The following is a 22,114-nucleotide window of genomic DNA, read 5'->3' as shown; positions in this document are numbered from 1 at the left end:
TCTCTGCTGCTCTGCCAAAGGCGGCCTTCGTGTGCCTTCCTGGATTCATCCCTGGTATTCACTCTGGTGGCCCCATGGGCCTAATTTCATCAGATGGGTGTACTGACAATGATTTCACAATTGCATATCCTAGAGTAGGGGCAGAAGAGGACACTGACAATTATCCCAGATTCCTGGTCTGGTAGCAGGCCATGCAGCTGGTTTCTACACCTTGCTAATCAGGATTTACGTATGGCTGTGGAATTCTGTTTTTGTCCAGTGTCATGTGTATGGACAGACCAGGGCAAGAGAATTAAAGGGTGGCCTCCTTCTGAATTGGCCAAAGCAAGAGTGATCTGTCATGGGGGAGGGCGTCATCTGCTGCTGAGGATTGGATTGTGAGTGTGCCTGTGGCTGTGGGTTTTCATGCGTACACTGTGTGGTCCACAGGCTGGTCATTTGCTGGGTTTGTGCCTTAACCTGGGCTGTGAAGCTGGCCAGACAACTGGTTCATGTCCAGTTCTAAACAAATCGGGCCTAAGCCTCACATAAAATGTTTTGTTGGTTGAAACCATTTGCAGATTTAGATCATTCCTATGTTGTGTCTTTGACCCTCACAACAAGGTCAGGCTGGGATAGCTGTTATTCCCAATAATCGAGCAAAGAAACAGAAGTTCAGATGAAGTGGCATATCATTCCAGGGCATAGCTGGTCGAGATGAGGTCTGAGGACCGACAACCTGCATCAGGGTGCGCTGGGTCCTTGTTTACAATGTCTGTTATTGGCCTTGCTCCCAGCGCAGGGGAGGGTGAGTAGGGCAGATTATTTGGTTCAAAAATGTTGGTTGCCCCTTCCTGGGAGAGAATTATTACTTCCTTATAAGTCCAATGTCAGACTTAGCCACTGCAAACCAGGCTGTAAATATTTCAGTACATAGCTGTGAAAGATCGAAACAAAACAAAAAACAACTCACTTTGAAAAACAACCACAACACCATGATCCTACCCAAACAGCTTTAATGAAAATCTCCCAGTATCATCAGATAGTGTTGAAATCCAGTTGTCTTGTTTTCTCCCCGCTGATTTGTTTGAATGAAAGATCAAAGAGTAGCAAGGTCAACCCGATCAGTCTGCAGGGTCGGCATTCCTTGAAAACACTGGAGAAGTCACAGCTGGAGAGCCGGTCACCCCACCCCTGTCAGCAGTTGGACTGGGGAATATTTTACTAAGGGAACTTGAGGTGACTTACAAGAAAACCCAAGGTACAAGGTCATGTAAAGGAAGAGTTACACAGAAGAAGCCCAAGGCCAGAGTGGAATGAAGCTACATGTGCAGGCCACAGCGACCAGCACACTCGCTTTGGTTGACCGCACATTTCTCTTCAAGCTTCTCAGTAGACGAGGCAGACAAAGAAACCTGGTCAGAGTCACCATATGCAGTGTCCAGAAGGTTAAATCCAGGTTCAGGAAGAATTCTTGGTACTAAGATCAGGTAATGATTTTTTCACAGGGATCCTCCCATTAAGATGATACTACGGAGGTCCGAAAAGCCTGCACCGCATGACCTTGGGTCATGATTCGTGTCTCACGTTGGGTGTAGAGATTTAAATAAACTTGGAAAGAAATAAAGGTGATACTGTGAGGTATTCAGATGGAAACCTCCTGATGATAAACCCTATGACAAATACTCTGAGGTGGGCCCGGACACTCTGAACCCACCAGGACAGTTGTCTAAAGCTACAGACTCTGGGCATGGACTGTATAGCTTATGTGGAATATGTTCCCATAAATATTATTATGCTAGTTTCACTGGTATCTCACGTCTAGAAAGATGCCCCAGCTTGCCTGGCAGAGTGAGGACCCCGTTTCAGTCAGAGCAGTGTCCTGTTTGAACAATAAATCACACTATCATCTGATCTTGAAAGCATCTGGCAGGGCAGAGGCCCTCCCCAACTCATCTGCACGGATGGGCCTTGTTCCTCAGACGGACATGACAGAGGCTCCCCTGCTAGCTGGATCTCTCCTGGTGGATCTCCACACCTCTGTACCCAAATTCCTGGAGCTAAGTAACACTTTTGCTTATGCTAATACAAGTGTGAACTTGCTCATTTGTGTGCAAGCCAACAAACCAGACAGGTTTACAGCTGTTACAAGTTGCAGAGGGCCACACCCAGACCCAGGGGGACATCCCAGCACCGTGCAATTTGGCCAAGGACTACCTCTTTTCAGGCTGGAGGCTAGCTAGCTCTCTCTCATTTGGCTTCATGGAGGAGAGACCCAAGGGCAGTTAGGATTCTTCTCAGGAAGCCAAGAGTTCTAGCACATGACTCTTGGGAGGGTGGCATGGACATCTGTTATTTTTGCTTCCTTCATTCCACCTCTGCTAACTTCACTCTGAGATTTCCCCCTGAGGAACCATTTTGTTTCCAACTCTTAGTCCACGTCGTTCTGGGGAAGCTGACCACATCTGACTTGGGGTAGAGTGTGTGACCTAGGTTTAAGCCGGTCAGTACATCCTATTCCATGCCCCTGATGGTCGCTTCAGGGATGGAGAATGAATATATATATATATATATATATATAGTCAGATACTTTTGCCAGGTTTTTTGGAAAGAGGCTTAAAGCTAACTAAGGACATGGTACGTGAGCTGACAGCCATGTGACACTCATGTCAGGAGAAGGCAGAATGTTACGTTCAGAAGTAAGTCCTGGGGGTGCCTGGGTGGCTCAGTTGGTTGGACGACTGCCTTCAGCTCAGGTCATGATCCTGGAGTCCCGGGATCGAGTCCCGCATCAGGCTCCCAGCTCCATAGGGAGTCTGCTTCTCCCTCTGACCTCCTCCTCGCTCATGCTCTCTCTCACTGTCTCTCTCTCAAATAAATAAATAAAATCTTAAAAAAAAAAAAAAAAAAAGAAGTAAGTCCTGATTATGTCCTATGTGACCCGCTGCAGCTGTGTCTCAAGCCTGAACTACTCTTGGGTTTTTTGAATTATAGAGCCACTTTTGCATAAGAGAGAATGCTCTGGGTTTTCTAGCACTTATTGCATAAAAGCCTTAACTAGTACAACGATGAAAACCCCTAAATCCTATGCGTCCTAAACATGGTCAAGATGGTTGGGCTGGAAATGTTTCAAAGTAGAAAGGAACAATTTACCATAGGCACAGAAAAACTTAACATATTCATGAAACATAATTTTGAGGAGTATTATCTTTCTGAAATACCAATTATCATTCAGAAGTTGAAAAATATAACCCTGTGTAACAAAATGTTCAAACTTTCACGGAATTGTTGGCAATGAAGTAAATAAATTATGCTTGCCATCTCAAGAAACATGTTTTAATTTTAGAGTAGCTATTTAAGACCAGTCTTTCCAAAAATATTTAATTAGGAAGGATAAGACAAGTCTATTAAGACCACTCCTAGTTTGTGACAATAAAACCACACCATCAGCATCCCGATTATTACTTAGGTGTTTTCTCTAATAAAAGAATTGAAAGCAAAATGACCCATTAGGGACAGTCAGGCTTTGAGAACTTTCTGAGGCGGATGAACTAATTCTTGTCTAGGAGAGCTAAATAAGCTCTGATGATTTTAAATGGCTTATGTGGGTGAAAAACCATTGGCTGGGGAATTAGAAAGCCTGGATTCTAGTTTCAGTTCGGATGCTAACATTAGCTCATTGAGTGTGACGAAGTCCTTTTAATCTCCATGAACCAAAGTTTTTTTCTCCCATAAAACAAAGACTTTAGGGGGCACCTGGGTGGCTCAGTGGGTTAAAGCCTCTGCCTTCAGCTCAGGTCATGATCCCAGAGTCCTGGGATCGAGCCCTGCATCGGGCTCTCTGCTTAGCGGAAAGCCTGCTTCCCCCTCTTTCTCTCTCTGCCTACTTACGATCTCTGTTTATCAAATAAATAAATAAAATCTTTTTAAAAAACCAAGGAATTCAGGCTAGAGATTGACTGAAGTCTCCTCTGGCTTTAAGATTATGATCCAGTAATTTGAGCATGGCCAGTGTACTAACTCTCTGTAAACAGGAAGACTTCTTCACGTAAGTCAGAGTAATTTATAAAACAAGAGAAATTATAAAAAGTGGCATTTATTTCATTTTCCCTTGTATTCATGTATAAAACCCATTTTCTATACTTCAGCTGTTAGTGAAAATAAGATAAAACAAGGATCAGTGCCATGCAGAATTAAAACTAAGTAGAAAGCATGGTGTTTTCCTATACATTATTCAACAGGTACTTTGTATTGGGCTCTGAGTACGAATGTGAATTTGTCCTAAAGAAGCTCCCCATGTTAATAGTGGAGGCAGATTTAACTATAGTCCAACTAAATGGTACCACAAAAATGAACAAACAGGCTCTGAGCTTGTGTACAGAGGGGGGATGCTTAAGCCAGTGAATTTAGAGTACACTTAGAGCTGACCCATATAAAGATATTTTAAAGATGAGTGAAGATTTCTTGGCAGAGAGGTTATCATGTATTGAGCCCTATATTTATTATTATGGAAATAAAGGGGACATTTGGAAAATGAATGCATCCCTGTAAATTTGATTTTTCCCCCCTGGTGGATTTGCTCTACTTAAGTTAAGGAGAGTTAACATTGACTGAGTGCTTATGTCTTACACTGTTAGGTGTTTTACATGTTACCTCATTTAACAGAACCTTTGAAGACCTCATTTTACAACTAAGATTAGATGACAGCTAGGCCTGACGAAATAGCAAAATTAGGATTCCCAGTCACCTCTACTTATCTTCAAGGCTCTTGATCTTTCCAGGGTATGCCATTTCTTACAACGAATGCAGAATTTTCGTCACAGCTCTAAAAACGCATAAATTCTGAAGCCTCTCCCTTCCAGTTAGGGGCCTACCCATAAAACATTTCCTCTTTTTGGGATTAGTGGAATTTTCTCTAGCTCCTTGATTGAAGAACCATCTGAGCAGCTTCCTAAAATGCAGGTTCCCAGGCCACACCCCTGGAGATTCTGACTCAGGATTGGATCCAGGCTTAGAATCTATATATATATTTTTATTTTTTTAAAAAGATTTTATTTATCAGAGAGAGAGAGAGGGAGAGAGCGAGCACAGGCAGACAGAATGGCAGGCAGAGGCAGAGGGAGAAGCAGGCTCCCCGCCGAGCAAGGAGCCCAATGTGGGACTTGATCCCAGGACGCTGGGATCATGACCTGAGCCAAAGGTAGCTGCTCAACCAACTGAGCCAGCCAGGCGTCCCTAGAATCTATATTTTTAACAAGCAACTGGAATCCTAAAAGCAGTTAGACTGGAGGAAACACTGGGTTAGTGCCCTAGCCTAACTGATCTACCCATTTCTTAAACTCTTATTCCAACCCCCCTCCCCGATTTCCATACCACTTACCATTGTTTTTATTCACCGGTGATAATCCATACTACTGTTTCTTGAGCATTTATTCATTTACTATCCAACGTCACCCCCACCTTGGACAGACGCTGCACTAAGAGGCCGAAACTGCAGCCCCTGGGCATACAGTGGGCTCCCAACAATTATTTATTGGAGGCAGCTGCTCTTAATATGGAGAAGACTGAAAGAGAAACGGTCAAGCTGGTGCAGCTTGTAACATAATCAGTATTTAGCATCGCTTCTCGGCCTTTTGGCTAAGATCAAGTGTAGTATTTAGCAGCTCATTTGGGATGCATCATCTCCGCGTGGCCACCAACCTGCCCGGGCCATGCTGCTGGAAAGACCACCTCGAACCCTCACACACCACACTAAAAAAGTCTGAGAACCGCTCCCTTTTCCCAATATGGCGGGGCCGGTCACGTGGGTCAGCGGGCCGGGCCGCAGAGCTCCTGGAAACCTGCCGTAGGTCACGTGGATTGGGGGGGGGCGGTGGAGACCACGGGGGCGTGGCCGTAACTCCGCGGGAACCGCCGGGGCCGAGGCTCCCCGCGGGCCACGCCCCCCGGCCCCTCCGGGGGCTCACGCGCAACGGAGGGGTGGAGTCAACCTCGTGACCTTTCACCCCAGCATGGCTGCGCCCGTGGGACCGGTGAAGTTCTGGCGACCGGGTAAGGCCCTTGGAGAAACGCTGGGCAGATGCGGCGGCCTGACTTTGATCTTGGCCCCGCAGCCGGCGTCCTGGAGCCTGCGGACCTGCTCGCAGGCCTGACCTCAGCGGGCTGGCCACCGCCGCCTCAGAGCTGGTAGGCTCTGCGGCTCGGGCGCCCACAGTGGTCCCGACAGATTCGGGCGTCCGCCCCCAGCCTGGGCAGAAACTCTCCGTGTGACCTTGTTCGAGTCTCAGCTTCCCCGGGCCTCGTTTTTCCCACGCGTGATGCCTGTCTTGCCCAACGCTGGGGAAGCGCTGGAACGCCCACGCGTGTCCTGTTACCGCCCGGGGCTGCGCTGTGGCCGGGCGAGCCGTGCTGCCGAGGGCTTAGGAACTCAAGTGTTTAGTTGGGTTACCTGGGTTCGACTTCTCGGCTGTGCCCTATAGTAGCAGAGTTCCTTTGGGCAAGTCACTTAATTTTTCTGAGTCCTAGCCTCCTCCTGTGAAATGGGTAGAGTAATAACTATCCTGTGGGCTTGAATGACGAGCACAGTGCCTTGTCTGACCCAGAGTAAGTGCTCATAGAAAAGGGAAAGTGCCTTATTTTGTTTTAGGGTAATTCTTGCCCATCTTGAGTGCCTACCAGAAAGTGACCGTCCTCCGTTGTATTGGCTGTCACCCACTTTCCCTCTCTCAGGCAAACAGGAACGTGAGTCACAAAATGCTTTGCCTGATGCGTTTTCGTTTCCTTATTAATCAGGGTTTTACTGACTGTGTACTTGCCAGATCCTGCTAGATGCCTTCCTCTCCTTCCATCAGTTTCTTGTGGAAAACAAAAGTTTTTTTTATCAGTTAACCAGCTTGCCTTTTTCCACCACTTACTTGCACCTCTGCAGGTGTGGGTGTGCAAAGTATATTGCAGCAAAAATGAAATGAGATGGAGAAGGTAATACAGGGAAAGCTTTTAAAGGGTATTTTAGAGTGGTGCCCTGAGATGCTAACCATGCATATATGTGATGTGGGAGATAAGACCAAGCAAGGGATGTTAATTCTTTTTAAAAATCTGTAGTTTGGGGGCGCCTGGGTGGCTCAGTGGTTTAAGCCTCTGCCTTCGGCTCAGGTTACGGATCTTAGGGTCCTGGGATCGAGCCCCGCGTCGGGCTCTCTGCTCAGTAGAGAGCCTGCTTCCTCCTCTCTCTCTGCCTACATGTGATACCTGTCTGCCAAATAAATAAACAAAATCTTAAAAAAAAATCTGTAGTTTGTCCCTTAGTGACAGTTTTATTCAGCATTTCAAATCATTAGCCAGTTATCTGTCCTGAATTTTATTTTCAGCCAGAACTAAGATTGCATTAGGTAATGAGATGCCTTCTATTTTATTTACTCAAGCCTTTAATAACAGGCCAAAGCATTAAGTATAATAAAGGCGTGAATGAATTGTCGCAAATCAGAACGGAATACTATTTTGGCTAAAGAACGTGGGATTGCTGGAAGAGTTCTGTTCCGTTTTTTAGTTCCTTTGTTGAGGGTATTTGTACTGAACGCCTAACTGAGTGATCAGGAGGCAAGTACAGATGACCAGACCGCTGCTCTGCTCTCAAGATTTTATTCTCTCTCTCCAGTTATGATGTGAAGTTAGATATCCTTTAGAAGAGGTATTAAAGTGAGGCAGAAAGAAGTGGTGGTAAGGGAGATAAGTTCTATGAGTCAGACTGTAAAGCTATCCTTGACTGCCACTTGCTAACCTGCTGACTTGGCAAACTCACTTAAGTGCGCAGTCTCAGTGACCTTATCTGTAAATTGGGCATAACAGCACCTACCCAAAGGATTGTTTTGAGGATTAAATGAGAATGCATGTAAAGCTCTTAGTACTAGGTACATGGTAACTATTTTAATTACACAGAGACATAGAAGAGAGGGAAAGATTCAATGTGTGGATAAGAAATACTTCATAAAGATAGTGGTATTTTTGAGGTGAACAGTGAAACACAAATAAGGTTTGTTCCTCGGAAAGGTAGGAGTATGGAGCTCTGGGCAAAGGGTGCAGCATGACCAAGGCAAAGTGGGACGTGTGCATGCCTCAGGGATGTCCAGAAAACCAAAGTCATTGAGTAGCGAGATGGTGTTGAGTGATAGGTTATATTTTGGGGGTAAGGCAAGAGATAACGCTGTTCTGTTTCTAGTTCATTATTTAAAGAAAAAATGCTATTTGTGACCCCTCTACATTCATTCCATAACCCACTAATGGGGCATCACTGAAATTGAAAAACTGAATTGAAAAAATTGAAAGGTGAGGGAATGCTCTGTGGGGGTGGTTGCAGGCTGCTGTTTCCAGCCTTGTTTTGTAGATGGAGAAATGAAGGCATTTGTGCTTTGCAGGATTACGAACTTGTTACTCCCTTAAGTATAGAGAATGCTCCTGAGGGAAGGGCAACCATAGGTCATCAGAATGGACTGTGGGATGTACATAGAGGGGAGGCAGTGCTCACTTGGCTGAATGAAGTCTTTTGTGAGGAGGAGACACACTCCTTATTGATTGACAGTAGTTCTTGTAAAACATCTCATGATAGAATATACTGAGGAGGGGGCGCCTGTGTGGCTCAGTGGGTTAAAGCCCCTGCCTTCAGCTCAGGTCATGATCCCAGGGTTCTGGGATTGAGCCCCGCATCAGGCTCTCTGCTCAGGAGCCTGCTTCCCCCTCTCTCTGTCTCTGCCTGCCTCTTGGCCCACTTGTGATCTGTCTGTCAAATAAATAAATTAAAAAAAAAAAAAGAATATACTGAGGAGGACTTAGCTGTAGGGGAGAGCCAGGGAGGGGTAGTGAAGAAGACCCTTGGGTCATTTAAACCCTGGTGTGGGAGCAAGGAAGAGATCTTGCAGGAGCGATGCTAACATGGCTTTAAGACAGCCTGGAAAGGTTTAAAACGTGTTTTAAAAAGGAGGGAATTTGCGACAAAAGCAGTGGATGAGGATGAGGTATTCTTTGCAGTAGTTTTCTTGGGGAAGGGTTATAAGAAGTTATTTAGATGTGGCGATAATAAGGGAAGAAGGGAAACCTGCCTCTTTGAGCACAGGCTTTGTTCCAGGTCCTGTTCTATCTTTTATCTTGTTGAAAGGAAGGTCAGCGTTTTGGCAAAAACAATACGGCAGTGCCCCACTTACACGATTTTTGGCAATCTTGGACCTCTGGAACACAACTGTGTTCCTAGAAATAAATGAAGAAGGGATTAGAGATCTGTGACAGTGACTCTAAGCTTAGCTCTAGGGGGTTTACGGACTATGAGCATTTTCTATCCCGATACGTTACATTCAGGTGTATTTTTCAGGAGAGGGAGTCCATAGCCTTTATTAGATTGTTGAGGGGATTTGGGACCTGCAAAAAATGTCAAAATAAGTTACTGGGACAAAGGTGCTTCTCATAAAGCCCCTGTACTTTCACATGGCATCAGACTCTGAGTTCAGAAGTCCTGGGAGATGATGGTTTTGGATAATCACTCCTGTAGTGCCCCCATGTTTGATCTTCCAGGCAGGGTTTTTATGATTCACAGAGGCATTACACCCCAGTGCTCAAAACTCTAGCCTTTGAAAATAGCTTCCTGTGTCGCGTTGAATTCCAAACCCTGTGTCACTTACTACTCTGAGTTCTGTCCAAGGGGTACACACACAAATCGGCACGAAAAGTTCTGGAAACGGACCATAAAAATTGAACCCATGTTCCTCTTAAGGCATTTTCCTTCAAAGGCTAAAATCCATGGTGCCTTTAAGAGTTTTACATGATGGGATATGGCCATTTTTCACCATCCTGAACACCAGTTTGTCATTGTTCTTACCAAGCAGCCATCGTGGAAAGCTGTCATTTAATCTGCTCAACACAGTGGTTTCTTGGAATGGTACTTCACACCCAACCACTCCAGGTCTCTGGTTCAAAATGGGGGCTGCTTCTTTGGAGAACAGTGTGGAGATTCCTCAAGAAATTAAAAACAGAACTTCCCTATGACCCTGCCATTGCACTCCTTGGTATTTACCCCAAAGATACAGATGTAGTGAAAAGAAGGGTCATCTGTACCCCAATGTTTATAGCAGCAATGGCCACGGTCGCCAAATTGTGGAAAGAACCAAGATGCCCTTCAACTGATGAATGGATAAGGAAGATGTGGTCCATATACACTATGGAGTATTATGCCTCCATCAGAAAGGACGAATACCCAACTTTTGTAGCAACATGGACGGGACTGGAAGAGATTATGCTGAGTGAAATAAGTCAAGCAGAGAGAGTCAAATATCATATGGTTTCACTTATTTGTGGAGCATAACAAAAAGCATGGAGGACATGGGGAGTTAGAGAGAAGGGGGTTGGGGTAAATTGGAAGGGGAGGTGAATCACGAGAGACTATGGACTCTGAAAAACAGTCTGAGGGGTTTGAAGGGGCGGGGGGTGGGAGGTCAGGGTACCAGGTGGTGGGTATTATCGAGGGCACCGATTGCATGGAGCACTGGGTGTGGTGAAAAAATAATGATACTGTTATGCTGAAAATAAATAAATGAAAAAAAAAATGGGGGCTGCTGTCTCCTGCATCCCACGCCACTGGCCATGGTTGGTTGGATCAGGCTGGGTATTGGACCTGTGCTGGGAAGAGGACCCTTCCCTGGCTTCCAGACCCCACACACCAGGGACGCCCAGCCCTACCTCGCTGAGTCTTTTACTTTCTCCTTAGCATGTGTTACCACCTCCTGACGAAGCTGTGTTCTGGGAGGAGGAGTAAAAGAAGCAAGTAAGCTGCTCAAGGGTAGGGCCTAGCATCGGGAGTGTTCCCTGTGGTATCTCCCGCACTTCAGTCCTTGTGGAGTGAGTGAGTGGATGGCCCGGAGTTGTGAGCCTGAGCGGCCTTGGTTCCAGCTCCGACCCGGAAGCCAAGTTGAGGGATGGAAAGGAGCTGGTGGAGAGGCTCGGAGATGAGAGAAGGAGCAAGCCCCGGCAGCGTTTGCGCACCTGGTTCCTGTTGTCCCTCGTCCTTGCCGCCCCCCTGCAGCAGTAGCCCTCTTCCTGCGCCTCAGCCAGTTCCCACTGGGTTTCTGTCGCTTGTATGAGTAGTAACTGGTAGTGACCGGAAAACATTGTCTTCTGGAATACAGTTACGTGTGGCCAGTTTGGAGCCCAGTGGGACTCTCCTCTCGGTTCTTGATGCTTCGGTGAAGCTTTTTAGAGATTTTTGTATTCTCTCAGTCCTTCCTAGATGCTCTCCTGAAGTTAAAGTTGAGTATCTTCTAGTGGTTTGAGGTCAAATGCATTGCTTGTCTTGTATCTTTGCCTTTGAATTTGTAACGTCTGCACATTTTTCTGTCCATTGGTTGCATCAGAGAATCTGAAAAAAGCATTTCTTTTCTCTTCCAGGTACCGAGGGACCCGGTGTCAGCATCTCTGAGGAGAGACAGAGTCTAGCTGAAAACTCTGCAACAACCGTCGTCTACAATCCCTACGCTGCCCTTTCTATCGAGCAGCAGAGGCAGAAGCTGCCCGTGTTCAAGGTAACTGAATAAGCATGCGTGGTCGCTTGGCCCCAAGCAGTGTGCGGTGGCCTCAGACTTGGGACCGCAGTGAATCATGTCCTCTCACTCTTAGTGATTCTGTAGGACACAGTGAGCTCGGAGCCGCCCTTATCTGAGAGGATGAAGCTCAGAATACGTGTGTGTTACTTAACATATAAACCTTGAAAGTCCTTAAATTTTTTTTTTTGATAAGATATTGTCACAAAATGAAAAACTCGAAGAGATGGAACGCCATTCTTTTTCCCCTTCTTTGATTTCAATTATGGACAAATTCAGCCATAAGAAGAGTAGAGAAAACAGAACAATGAACTGCTGTGTCTCCAGCTTCAACAGATTACTAGCCTGTGGCCAGTGTTAGCTTTCTTTTTAAAGGCGAATTTCTTTAAACAAGACTCACTGGATATACGAGGAGGTTTCTGTGGAAGAAGTTACCTTCCACTGACACAGTGACGGGATTTGGGTGGATGTTACGTACTGTGTGCACATCCAGCCCTTGATTTTATTGGTCTCACGAAATGGACGTATGTTCATTTCGCAAGAGACCAAAGAATAAGCTAGAATTCTGAATACATTAGTTTATAGCCATAGTTCTCCAGTGCAGACACATGGGGTCCATGGACTTGTTTTCTCCCTGTTGCCAAGACCACATGGGAAGCCAGATTGTAATCAGCAAGGGAGCCTAGAACGAGGGTCATTTAGATAGAGCTGAAGAATGTTTTCTTCGTATAGCCCCCGAGGAAGGGGGATGCGCTCTTGAAGCCTCACGTGATGCCCTGGAATGACACCAGTAGGTGTGGCCACCAGCACCCCTGGCTCGCTGTCTCCTTCTCCTGGACAGTGCTGGGGGAAAGCTCCTAAGTTCTCACACTAAGGGTGTCCCTTTGTCTAGACGGTGTTAATCATTCCTCTTCTCTTAATATGGGCTTTCTCCAAATTGATTTGAAACAGAATCCTTCTTAACTTAGCCAAGTCATCTAGATTAGAGTTTTATGTGGCCCCGAACATTTAGTCACTCACTGACCTTCCTGGGTTTCTCTCTCAGTTGATTAACTGCATTCAATATATGTGAAGGTAAACCAGGTTGCCCCTCAGGAGATAAGATTATAGGTTCACTGTTGCTGCCTCACTGTTGAGGGATGCAGTTTGAGCTCTGGTGAAGTATCAGGATTCTGGAGCTAGACTTTAGAGCTCAAAATCAAGCTTCCTTGTTTTTGTGCAGTTCTCACAGCCCAAAACACCATCTGAGCTTCTGTGTTGGTATCTGTAATATGGGACTAATAGCACCTCCCTCACAGGATCGTTATGAGGCCCAGATGAGATAATCCACCAGAGCATTTAGCAAGGTTGCTGACATATTGTGAGTGTTCAAGTACCCAGATAATTATTGTTTACCAGGTATTTAATTTTGGCCTTTTCTTGAGTGTTCTTCATCCTCCAACTGAACTTAAAGGAAAGTATAAATAAATCAAATGAAAAAGTAATCAAGGTTTAACATATTGATGGAAATTAAAATCGTATGGGTTATTGGTAAAAAGCAAAACAGAAGTTAAGCATAGTTAGGTTCTCATGAGATGTTAAAGATAAATCTAGAAGATGAAAAGGGTAAAAGGGACCCATTCACCAACCCCTCCCCCATTAAAACTAAAAGTAGCTTTAAAAACAGAAATTTGAACTATAAGGGGCAATAAATCTAAAGTTACTCCCTTTTCCCTGCTGCCATTACAAGGCAGCCTTCTCAACCGCCTTCTGTAGGGTGGTGTTCTTGCTGGGGCCTGATCACTGCTATGCGAGGTGGTCCTCTCACTCCTTACACGCCACCTCCCTGAAGCTCTGTCCCCTCCTCCGCACCAGCCCTTGTGCATTTCTCTCCTTTCGCCCGTGGGTGCTGCTGCCATTTTTGCAGTCTCCAGACTGGAAATCTTGTCTTGTCTCTCTCGAATGTCACACGTTGGACCTTCTCCATGTGCAACCCATCTTATCTAGTATGTGAAGTGTGAGTTACGGCCTTCAGTTTTCTCTCGCTCAGTCTCATCCTGTATGGCACTGACAGCCCAGGGAAGGTCCAGACTCTAGCTCTGCTAGGGAAGCTGGGACTTCCTGTCTTGTAACTCATTTCCCAACCACACCTTGAGCCTTTTTTGGACTCTTGATGATGCCCCTGGAATAGAGTTTGTATAGTTTGCTTGTTTCCATCTTTTTCCTTTTTCTTATGTTATTTCCCTTTCTTGGAATGCTTTGTCTGTTTCTGTCTGTATTCAGATTGTCTTTCAAGTTTTCCTTGACCGTCCACCATCCATCCAACTATCCATCTACCCACCCACTGGTTGGATCTACCATTCACAAAGTACCTGCAAAGATCCCAAACCTTTTGCCTTCCCCTACCCAAAATGAAAGCAATCCCCAAGTCCAGGCAACTGACAAAAAATGTTTAGACTAATCAAGAGAAACCACCCGTAACAGGATCTGCTGTGCATGGTTGAGAAATGCAGATTCCTGGGCCCCACCCTACTCCTACTGAGTCAGAAACCCTCGGAGTAGGGCTAGGAATCTTCATTTTTAACAAATATCCTAAGAGGATTTCACACTAAAATGTGAGAGCTAGATATTTGGACCCCAAATAATGCCAAATTCAAAAACCCCAAGCAGCCAGTACTTTCGTGAGGCAGGCAGTGTGTTCACTCTCCCAGTACAACTGTGTCGTTGGGGCCCAGTCAGACGGGCCGAGCAGTAAGGGTGGGGGGTCTCGGCAGGGTTCGCGGCATTCCAGACCAGCTATTTACGAAATACCTTCATGACTTTCCAGGCTGTCAGGTGTGTCTCTCAGCACACGTGGGTACAAAAACACACTCAGAGGCTAAGTAGATAGGATGTTGGAATCATCTCTTCCATTTTCTGCTCACAGTGAATGGGTAAAGAAAGGCTCAGTTGAAATACAGGTGTAGCTTTATTACGAGCTTGGATTTAGAGGTACAGGTGAAAGCATATTCTTTTTGTCTTTTTTTCCCCCTCAGTTAGTAAGTGAAAGAGTTTGTAACTAGATAATGTATAACTTGTAGGAAATGTAAAGCTCTCCTTCACATCCTTGCTCCCTGGCCACCCTCTTCTGCTGCTGGAGATGGTACAATGACCAGTTTTTTGTTTCGTATTATTTCCTGCCAGGATAGCTTGTACATAGCATGTGTGTATCCTTTCTTTAAAAACAAAAATAGTAGAGTATTATTTATACTGTTTTGCACCTTGAGTTGCTCCCTTAACATATCTTGTTGGCCATTCCTTATCAGTGCAAATAAACATTTGTTCTTTTTAAAAATTTATTTATTTTTATTTATTTTTAAAGATTTTTATTTATTTATTTGACAGACAGAGATCACAAGTAGGCAGAGAGGCAGGTCCGGGGTGGGGGGGAAGCAGGCTCCCTGCTGAGTGGAGAGCCCGATGTAGGGCTTGATCCTAGGACCCTAAGATCATGACCTGACCTGAAGGCAGAGGCTTAATCCACTAAGCCACCCAGGCACCCCTCTTTTTTTTTTTTTTAAATTCAGTTAATTAACATATGGTATATTACTAGTTTCAGAGGTAGAGTTCAGTGATTCATCAGTCTTATATAACACCCAGTGCTCCTTACATCACATGCCCTCCTTAATGTCCATCACCCAGTTACCCTATCCGCCTGCACCCCTCCCCTCCAGCAACCCTCATTTTGTTTCCAGTAGGCATTTGTTCTTTTTAGCACCCAAGGATATTCCGTTGTTGGAGTGTTTCATAACTAATTTAACCCTGTTGATGAACATTTAGACTGAATTTTTGGCTATTACAAAAAACACTTCAGTGAGTATGCTTGTATATATACCTCTTCGTTCATATGTAGTGTTAGTATGTGTAGTATACTTCTTGTAAGTGAAAAATCTTGAGTCAAAGGGGATCTGCATTGCATGCTTTGTTAAGTTACTGCTGTCAGTTGCACTTGTTTTACCTTATATGGTCACCAGCACTGCAAACTGGGAATCTATTTTGATAGTTCTTTTTAAGATTTACTTTCCTTTGGCAAACAGCTCAAACAACTCATTAAAATTTGTAATGTTCAAATATCTTTGTTTAGGTCTTTTAAGAAGATGTATGGCTCTTTACAATGTATGTTTCTATTTTTCAGCTTAGGAATCATATATTATACTTGGTAGAAAACTATCAGACAGTGGTGATTGTTGGAGAGACGGGATGTGGGAAAAGCACACAGATCCCACAAGTGAGTATATGCTCATATGTGTCTTTGCACTTAAATTTGGATGGAAGGGGTTTTTTTTTTTTTTTTTGCTTTTTTTTTTGACAGAGATCACAACTAGGTGGAGAGGGAGGCAGAGAGAGAAAGAGGGGAAAGCAGGCTCCTCACTGAGCAGGGAGCCCAACGTGGGGCTTGATCCCAGGATGCTGGGATCATGACCTGAGCCGAAGGCAGAGGCTTTAACCCACTGAACTACCCAGGTGCCCTGGATGGAAGGGATTTATAATTTGAGAACTCTCTTTACTATAATTTGCTTTTTAAAGATATTCTGTCAGAATATATTCAACCCAACTAGATACTTTTTATTCAGCTTTTGGCTCTTGTGATTGATGACCATAGAAGTAACAGTTGTCTTTGATTTATTATAATTCCAAAATAATGATTGAATAGCCATACTCTGAAAGAACAGTGGGGACTCTCTCAAAGAGGTATAATGCCTGGTTTTTGTCCTCAACTAGTTACAGTTGAAGAGGAGGGTGAAATGAATGAAGACTGCTCCAGTTGTCAATAAAAATAGACTACCAAAGAATTTCATGGTGCTCTGGAAGGAGCCCTTGTTACGAGGCAAGCCGCTGTCTAGTGTGGACAGAAGTGGACAGAAGGATTGGGAAAGGCTTTGTAAAAGAAATGGCATTTGAAGTAGACTTTGAATGACCAGTGGGAGCTGGCCAAGAAGACGTTCTTATCCAGGAAATATTGTGGCAGAGACACTGGGGTGTGAGAAGTGTTTGGGACTCAGCAAGAGTGGAAAGACAGGGTGAGGTCAAAGTGTGTCTTACAGCCGTGACTTGGAAGGTGAAGAATGATACGTCAGTGGTCAAGGATGAGAGTCACTGCAGGCTGTTCTTCCCTTTTTAATGTAGATTTTTATAGAACTATGAAACTTATATCACAAAGTACTTATATCATAATTGTACAGCTTGATACACTTTCACAAGTGAATACACACGTGTAACCAGCACCCAGATCAAGAAGCAGAAGAGAACATTACCAGAGCCTCAGAAGTCCTCTGTGTCCCCTTCTGGTCTCCTGCCCTCTCTTCCTGCTTCCTGGGGAACACACAAGGATATCTCTCATTCTGGCTTCTAACCCCACAGATTAGTTCTGTTTTTCACCTTACAGAAGAGATAATACAGCTTCTTTTGCCCAAATCAATAATGGATTTAGGCTGTGACCCAGACATAGGTATTTCTTAAAAGGTCCCTGGGTGATCTCCATGGGCAGCTAGGGCCAGGTAAGTGAAAGGGAACAGACAGCAGTAGAGAAAGGACAATAGCACATGGTGGCCTCCAGGCAAAAGAAGCTGTATTATCTCATAAAGGTTTATTTCTTCGTCCTACTCTGTGGTCTTCTTGGGCTGATGATCCAGGATGGGAGATGACCCAAGATGGGGCCTGGGAGTCTTGGGGTACATGGCAGGATCAAGAGATGGCTTAGGTTTTAGAATTTGTGACTGGAAATGGCACTTCTGCTCACGTTTCATTGGACAAGGCAGGTTTCATGGCCAGGTAGTGGTCAGGTGGCGGTATGTGTAATCTTCCCTCGGGTTGGGGGTGGCAGGTATTTGGATCCACAGTACAGTACAGCACAACGATCTGGTCATTTCCCCCAGCAAGGCTTTGCTGCCGGGCAACAGAGAGGCCCTGCTGAGCGGTGAGTCCAGGGAAAGAATGGCCTGGAGGCGGAAGAGCAGGATCTGAGGATCTGGCCTGGGCATTGTGGAGAACAAAGGAAACTTTTTTTTTTTAATTCTGGAGAATTATTTAATAGGTTCACATGGTTTACAATTTAAGAGATGTGAAAGGACATAAGAATATCTCTCCTCTGCCCTGCCCTCTGATGCTCATTTCCTGTATGCAGATAGAACTGATGTCATTAGTTTCTCAGAGATTTTCTTACTGCATTTACAGAGAACTATGTGTGTGTGTATATCCCCTCTTTTTAAAACACAATTAGGTAGCATCTGTGCCTGCTTTAAGGTACCTTGTTTTTTTCCCCCTTAATGTATCATTTTTCACTTGCGTAGATTGCACATAATTTATTTTACCAATTCCTAGCTGAGGTACTTAGGTTGTTTCCAGCTTTGTATTATCACAGTGATACAGTGAGTCAGTTTGCATGTGATTTAGCACATGTGTGGGTTTACTTACAGAATAAATAAAGTCGTTAGGGAGCTGCTGGATCAGAGGGCAATTAATTAATTAATTGCTTTTAAGGAACTGTGTTTTCTTGCAAGCACTGTGTTTCTTGAATACATTCCCATGGTTGCAGAATTCAAAAAGCACAGAGAATAAAGGATGAGGAGTGACTCTCCGAAACTTTGCTGGTGAAATTGATGAATGGGTCCTTGTGTGTGATAGTGGAGTGTATTATTGGTCCGGATACCTGCTGCCCCTCGTTGTGGAAGGCCCATCCCTCTTCCCCGCACCACGCAGTTCTTCCCTGAGACCACCGCAACTCCTGGGGACGCTAATTTGAGTTACGGCCTAGGAAAATTGGACAGGCTGAGGAACTGAAGGTCACAGCGAGAATGTGGAGGAGGTTTTTCTCAACACACCGTCTTGCTGGATTTATATAATGTCTTTCCTTGGAAAAGTACCACATGCTAAAGCACCAAGCACCCGTTTGAAATTTCACAAACTATTTGTGGAACCTAGATGATTTTTTTTTTCCCCCAGAGCTCTGTCAAAACAATGGACGATGAAAACAAGTTCTTTGCTACACTTTTTGTTAGCGCTGTTTTTGATGGAGTGCTTCCTTATCCCACTCCTTAATGAGAACACCAGATTTGGTGACCCTTAAAAAGAGCGAAGATGGAATTCAGCGTGACATCCACTTCCTTTTGATAGCAACACTCTTCCTGCTTTTGCAGCATCTTTAAATTTCCATCTGTCAGCAGTCATAAGCATGCAGGGGTCTGAATCACAGGTGTATTGAGGAGAAGGGCTTCATGGGCAGGTTGTTTATTATTATGGAAATTATTTTTCTCTTGCTTACCACTGTTACTAAGAGATTGACTACAAGTATGTGTTTTATTTTGGATGGGAGAATCGTGTCCTGTTTATGGGGCACGGCCGTGATTTGCCGAGCTTAAATCCCAGCTCTTAGATTTTTATCCAGGTCCTTGGACAAGTTATATGATCTCTTTGTTTGCTTATCTCTAAATTGTTGATGATGCCATTACCTTCCTCATAGATGTGTTGTGAGGTTGAAACGGGCTTATGCAGGCAAGGTGCTCTGCACAGTGTCTGACACCTAATAACATAGTCTGTGAATCTTAGCTGTTATTTCTCATAGTTGTGTTTCTGTCTTTGTGTTGATTGGTGTGGTTGGTAGTGTTTTGCTTATGCATTTAATACAAGAGAGGGAAACTTTACAGTTTTTATAGCAAAAACCTACATTATCTAAAACATGTTTTTCCTTACAGTCATTTTAAAAAACCTATTATTTCTAGCTAATTTTGGACTGACAAAACAGTTGCAAAAATAGCACAGAATTCCCTTAAACCTCTCCCACCACTTCCCCTGGTGCGGTAACCAAAAGCAGGCATCGCCATGGGTACAGCACAGCCATTGGGCTGCAGATTTTAGGCATCTCTTTAGTGTTCTCACTGGTGTCCTTTTCTAGCTCCAAGGTCCAGGACCTCACTTTGCAGTGAGTTGCTGTGTCTCCTCATCTTCTCTAGGTTGGGACAGTTTCCGCAGTCTGTCCTCATCATCCTTCAGGACCTTGACAGTTCTGGAGCGTGCTGGGCATTTATGTGATAGAACACCTCTCAGTTTGGATTTGTATGATGTTTTCTCATGGTTAGAGTGAGGTGGTGCATTTGGGGCAAGAATACCATAGAAACGGTGTGTCCTCCTCACTGCATTGTATCATGGGGTTTGAGATGCTGATGTCTGATCACTGGCCAAGGTTAACCTTGGTTCAGGTGCCAGGTTTTGCCTCTTAAGTTACTGTCTTGCCTTTTGGTAGTTGGTAAATATCTTGGGGGGAGATATTTCAGACTCCCCTTTCCTTCAAGCTTTTGCCTCCTAATTTTGGCATCCCTCAGTAGATCTTGTCTGAGAACTTACTCAGGCATTTGCTTGATGCTTTTCTCTTCCCCCTTTTCCTTCATTAAATGGGATCTTCTCTAAGGAAGAACTGTCCTTTCTCCCTCATTTATCTGTTCAGTTGTTTCTGTACATCAGTGTGGATTCATGGAGATATATTTTGTTCGGTGGCCTAAAATCCAATACTGTCTTCTTTAGTTTGTTACTGTGATCATTAGGAGCTCCTTTAATTAGACCCTATGTTCTTTCCTAAAGCCTCTGTCCTTTTTTTTGAACCTTTCCTTAGTTTCTAGTACTACAGGGCATTTCAGGCTTGTCTTCTATTTTCCCTGCACTAGCCCTGGGATCGAACACTTCTCCAGGGAGTCCTGGTTCCTTTATTGGAGAATGGTGTTTAGAAATCAAGAATTGGGAGGTAGGGTGCTCATTGCTCTGAGGTGTCATTGCTGTAAGTCTCAGTGGGCTGATTTAGGAAATATAGATGGGACTGCTAATCCCCTCACATGAAAACATCTTATATCTGTATCAATCTGTATATGTATTAAAAACCATGAATTTATGCTGATACTTCTGATGGTAATCCAACGCCACAGGGCTCATTTTAGCCTTTCTTTGTTTATAAATTTCTCCTACAGTGAGAAACTCATTCCTCATTATTTTCAATATGTTAACTTATTTGTTGAATTCTAATGTAAACATAAAGTAGTTCTAGAATTACTAACCCATACCCCCATTTGGTTGTTTACCTACATTTACTAACTAGGTCACGGTTCTCTGTCTTTGGCTTTACAGCATCCAGGCCAGACGGTGTTCTCCAGTTATTTAGGTTGTGTCTTCTCCGCCCGCTTTGGGGTGATCCTGCAATTCATTTGTACTACAGGAAGGGCCATTTGTTAGTGGATTTCCTCCTGGTTTCCCTTCATGTACATCTTGGTTGGTTTTGTTTACGTCTTGGACACTTGAAGGGCACGTGGAACATGCCTGGGTCTGAGTCAGAGCTCCCCAGAAACCTCGACTCAGAGCATCGTTATCCCCTCTTCATTCCCTGCTGCCCTCTTTCCAGTTCTCCTCCTTCCTTCCCAATCCTGCGTCGACAACCATTCTCTTTAAAAATTTTAAAAAAATTAAAAATTTTTTTCCGACTGTAAAATATATATTCATTGTGAAACAATTTAGACATTATAAAAATGTGTAACTGATAACAGCTGTTACCCACTTTGGAGTTTAAAAATATATACGATCAAATGAGTATATAATAAATGAATATATATAGTAAATAAATACATATATAAATACATACATAAATACATAAATAAATACATAAATCAGATAAATACATACCATTGAATTTTATGTGTATTGATATAATGGCATATATACACATGTACAAAATCTAGTTATTTTATATAATTAATTTATTTTTAAAAGATTTTATTTATTTATTTGACAGAGAAAGACACAGCTAGAGAGGGAACACAAGCAGGGGGAGTGGGTGAGTGAGAAGCAGGCTTCCTGCCGAGCAAGGATCCCAACGTGGGGCTTGATACGGACCCTGGGATCATGACCTGAGCCAAAGCCAGATGCTTAATGACTGAGCTATCCAGGCACCCCAAGTTATTTTTATTTAATCTGACTAAAATGTTTTGTATGGTTGATATTTACATTGATATTTACATTGAGGTGTCTCTGTGCATACTTTAAGATTCTTTGTTCTATAGATTTAGCACTGTTGTGTGTGGCCCATGGATAGAAGTTTATTCCTTCAGGCAGCTCTGGTACTTGGAAATTTGGAAGATTGGGGAGTCAGAATGTTGAACTTGGGCCTAGGTTCTTCAGGTTATCAGCTCTGGTGTGAGTGTAAGCAAGTTACTTAAGATTGCCAAGTCTCTGATCCCTCATTTGCAAAATAATTTCCAAAATGTCAACCGGGATAAGAACCATCTGTTACTAACTTTCTCAGTGATTTTAATACAATATAGCGTTATTTTGGGAGAAATTGTTTCTGGAGAAGTGGTGTTGGATGCGTACTTACATGTGGTTTTATTTGCAGTACCTTGCAGAAGCGGGCTGGACCGCCGAAGGGCGAGTGGTGGGAGTGACCCAGCCTCGAAGAGTAGCTGCCGTTACAGTGAGTTTCTTTCCATGTTGCAAAAACTCCATCTGCGTCTTCTGTTTCAGTAACTTCTTTTTTTCTTGTTTCCTCAAAGCCCCAAAATGAATAT

At 44.0% G+C, this 22,114-nt stretch overlaps 1 protein-coding gene across 3 annotated transcripts in view; it reads left to right on the top strand.

The window, feature by feature from the left end:
- Positions 1–5,990: 5,990 nt before the first annotated feature.
- The window catches only part of DHX35 (DEAH-box helicase 35), a 65,498-nt gene continuing 49,374 nt past the window's right edge, over positions 5,991–22,114 (top strand). For all 3 annotated transcript variants that reach the window (XM_044263035.1, XM_044263037.1, XM_044263036.1), the window contains exons 1-4: positions 5,991–6,030; positions 11,404–11,537; positions 15,709–15,801; positions 21,943–22,020. In XM_044263035.1, the coding sequence (XP_044118970.1) occupies positions 5,991–6,030; positions 11,404–11,537; positions 15,709–15,801; positions 21,943–22,020 (345 nt within the window). The remainder of the gene's footprint in view (positions 6,031–11,403; positions 11,538–15,708; positions 15,802–21,942; positions 22,021–22,114) is intronic.

The sequence above is a fragment of the Neovison vison genome, chromosome 8 (genome assembly GCF_020171115.1).
Source record: "Neovison vison isolate M4711 chromosome 8, ASM_NN_V1, whole genome shotgun sequence".
Lineage (NCBI taxonomy): Eukaryota > Metazoa > Chordata > Mammalia > Carnivora > Mustelidae > Neogale > Neogale vison.
This window is presented reverse-complemented; position numbering and strand designations above follow the sequence as displayed.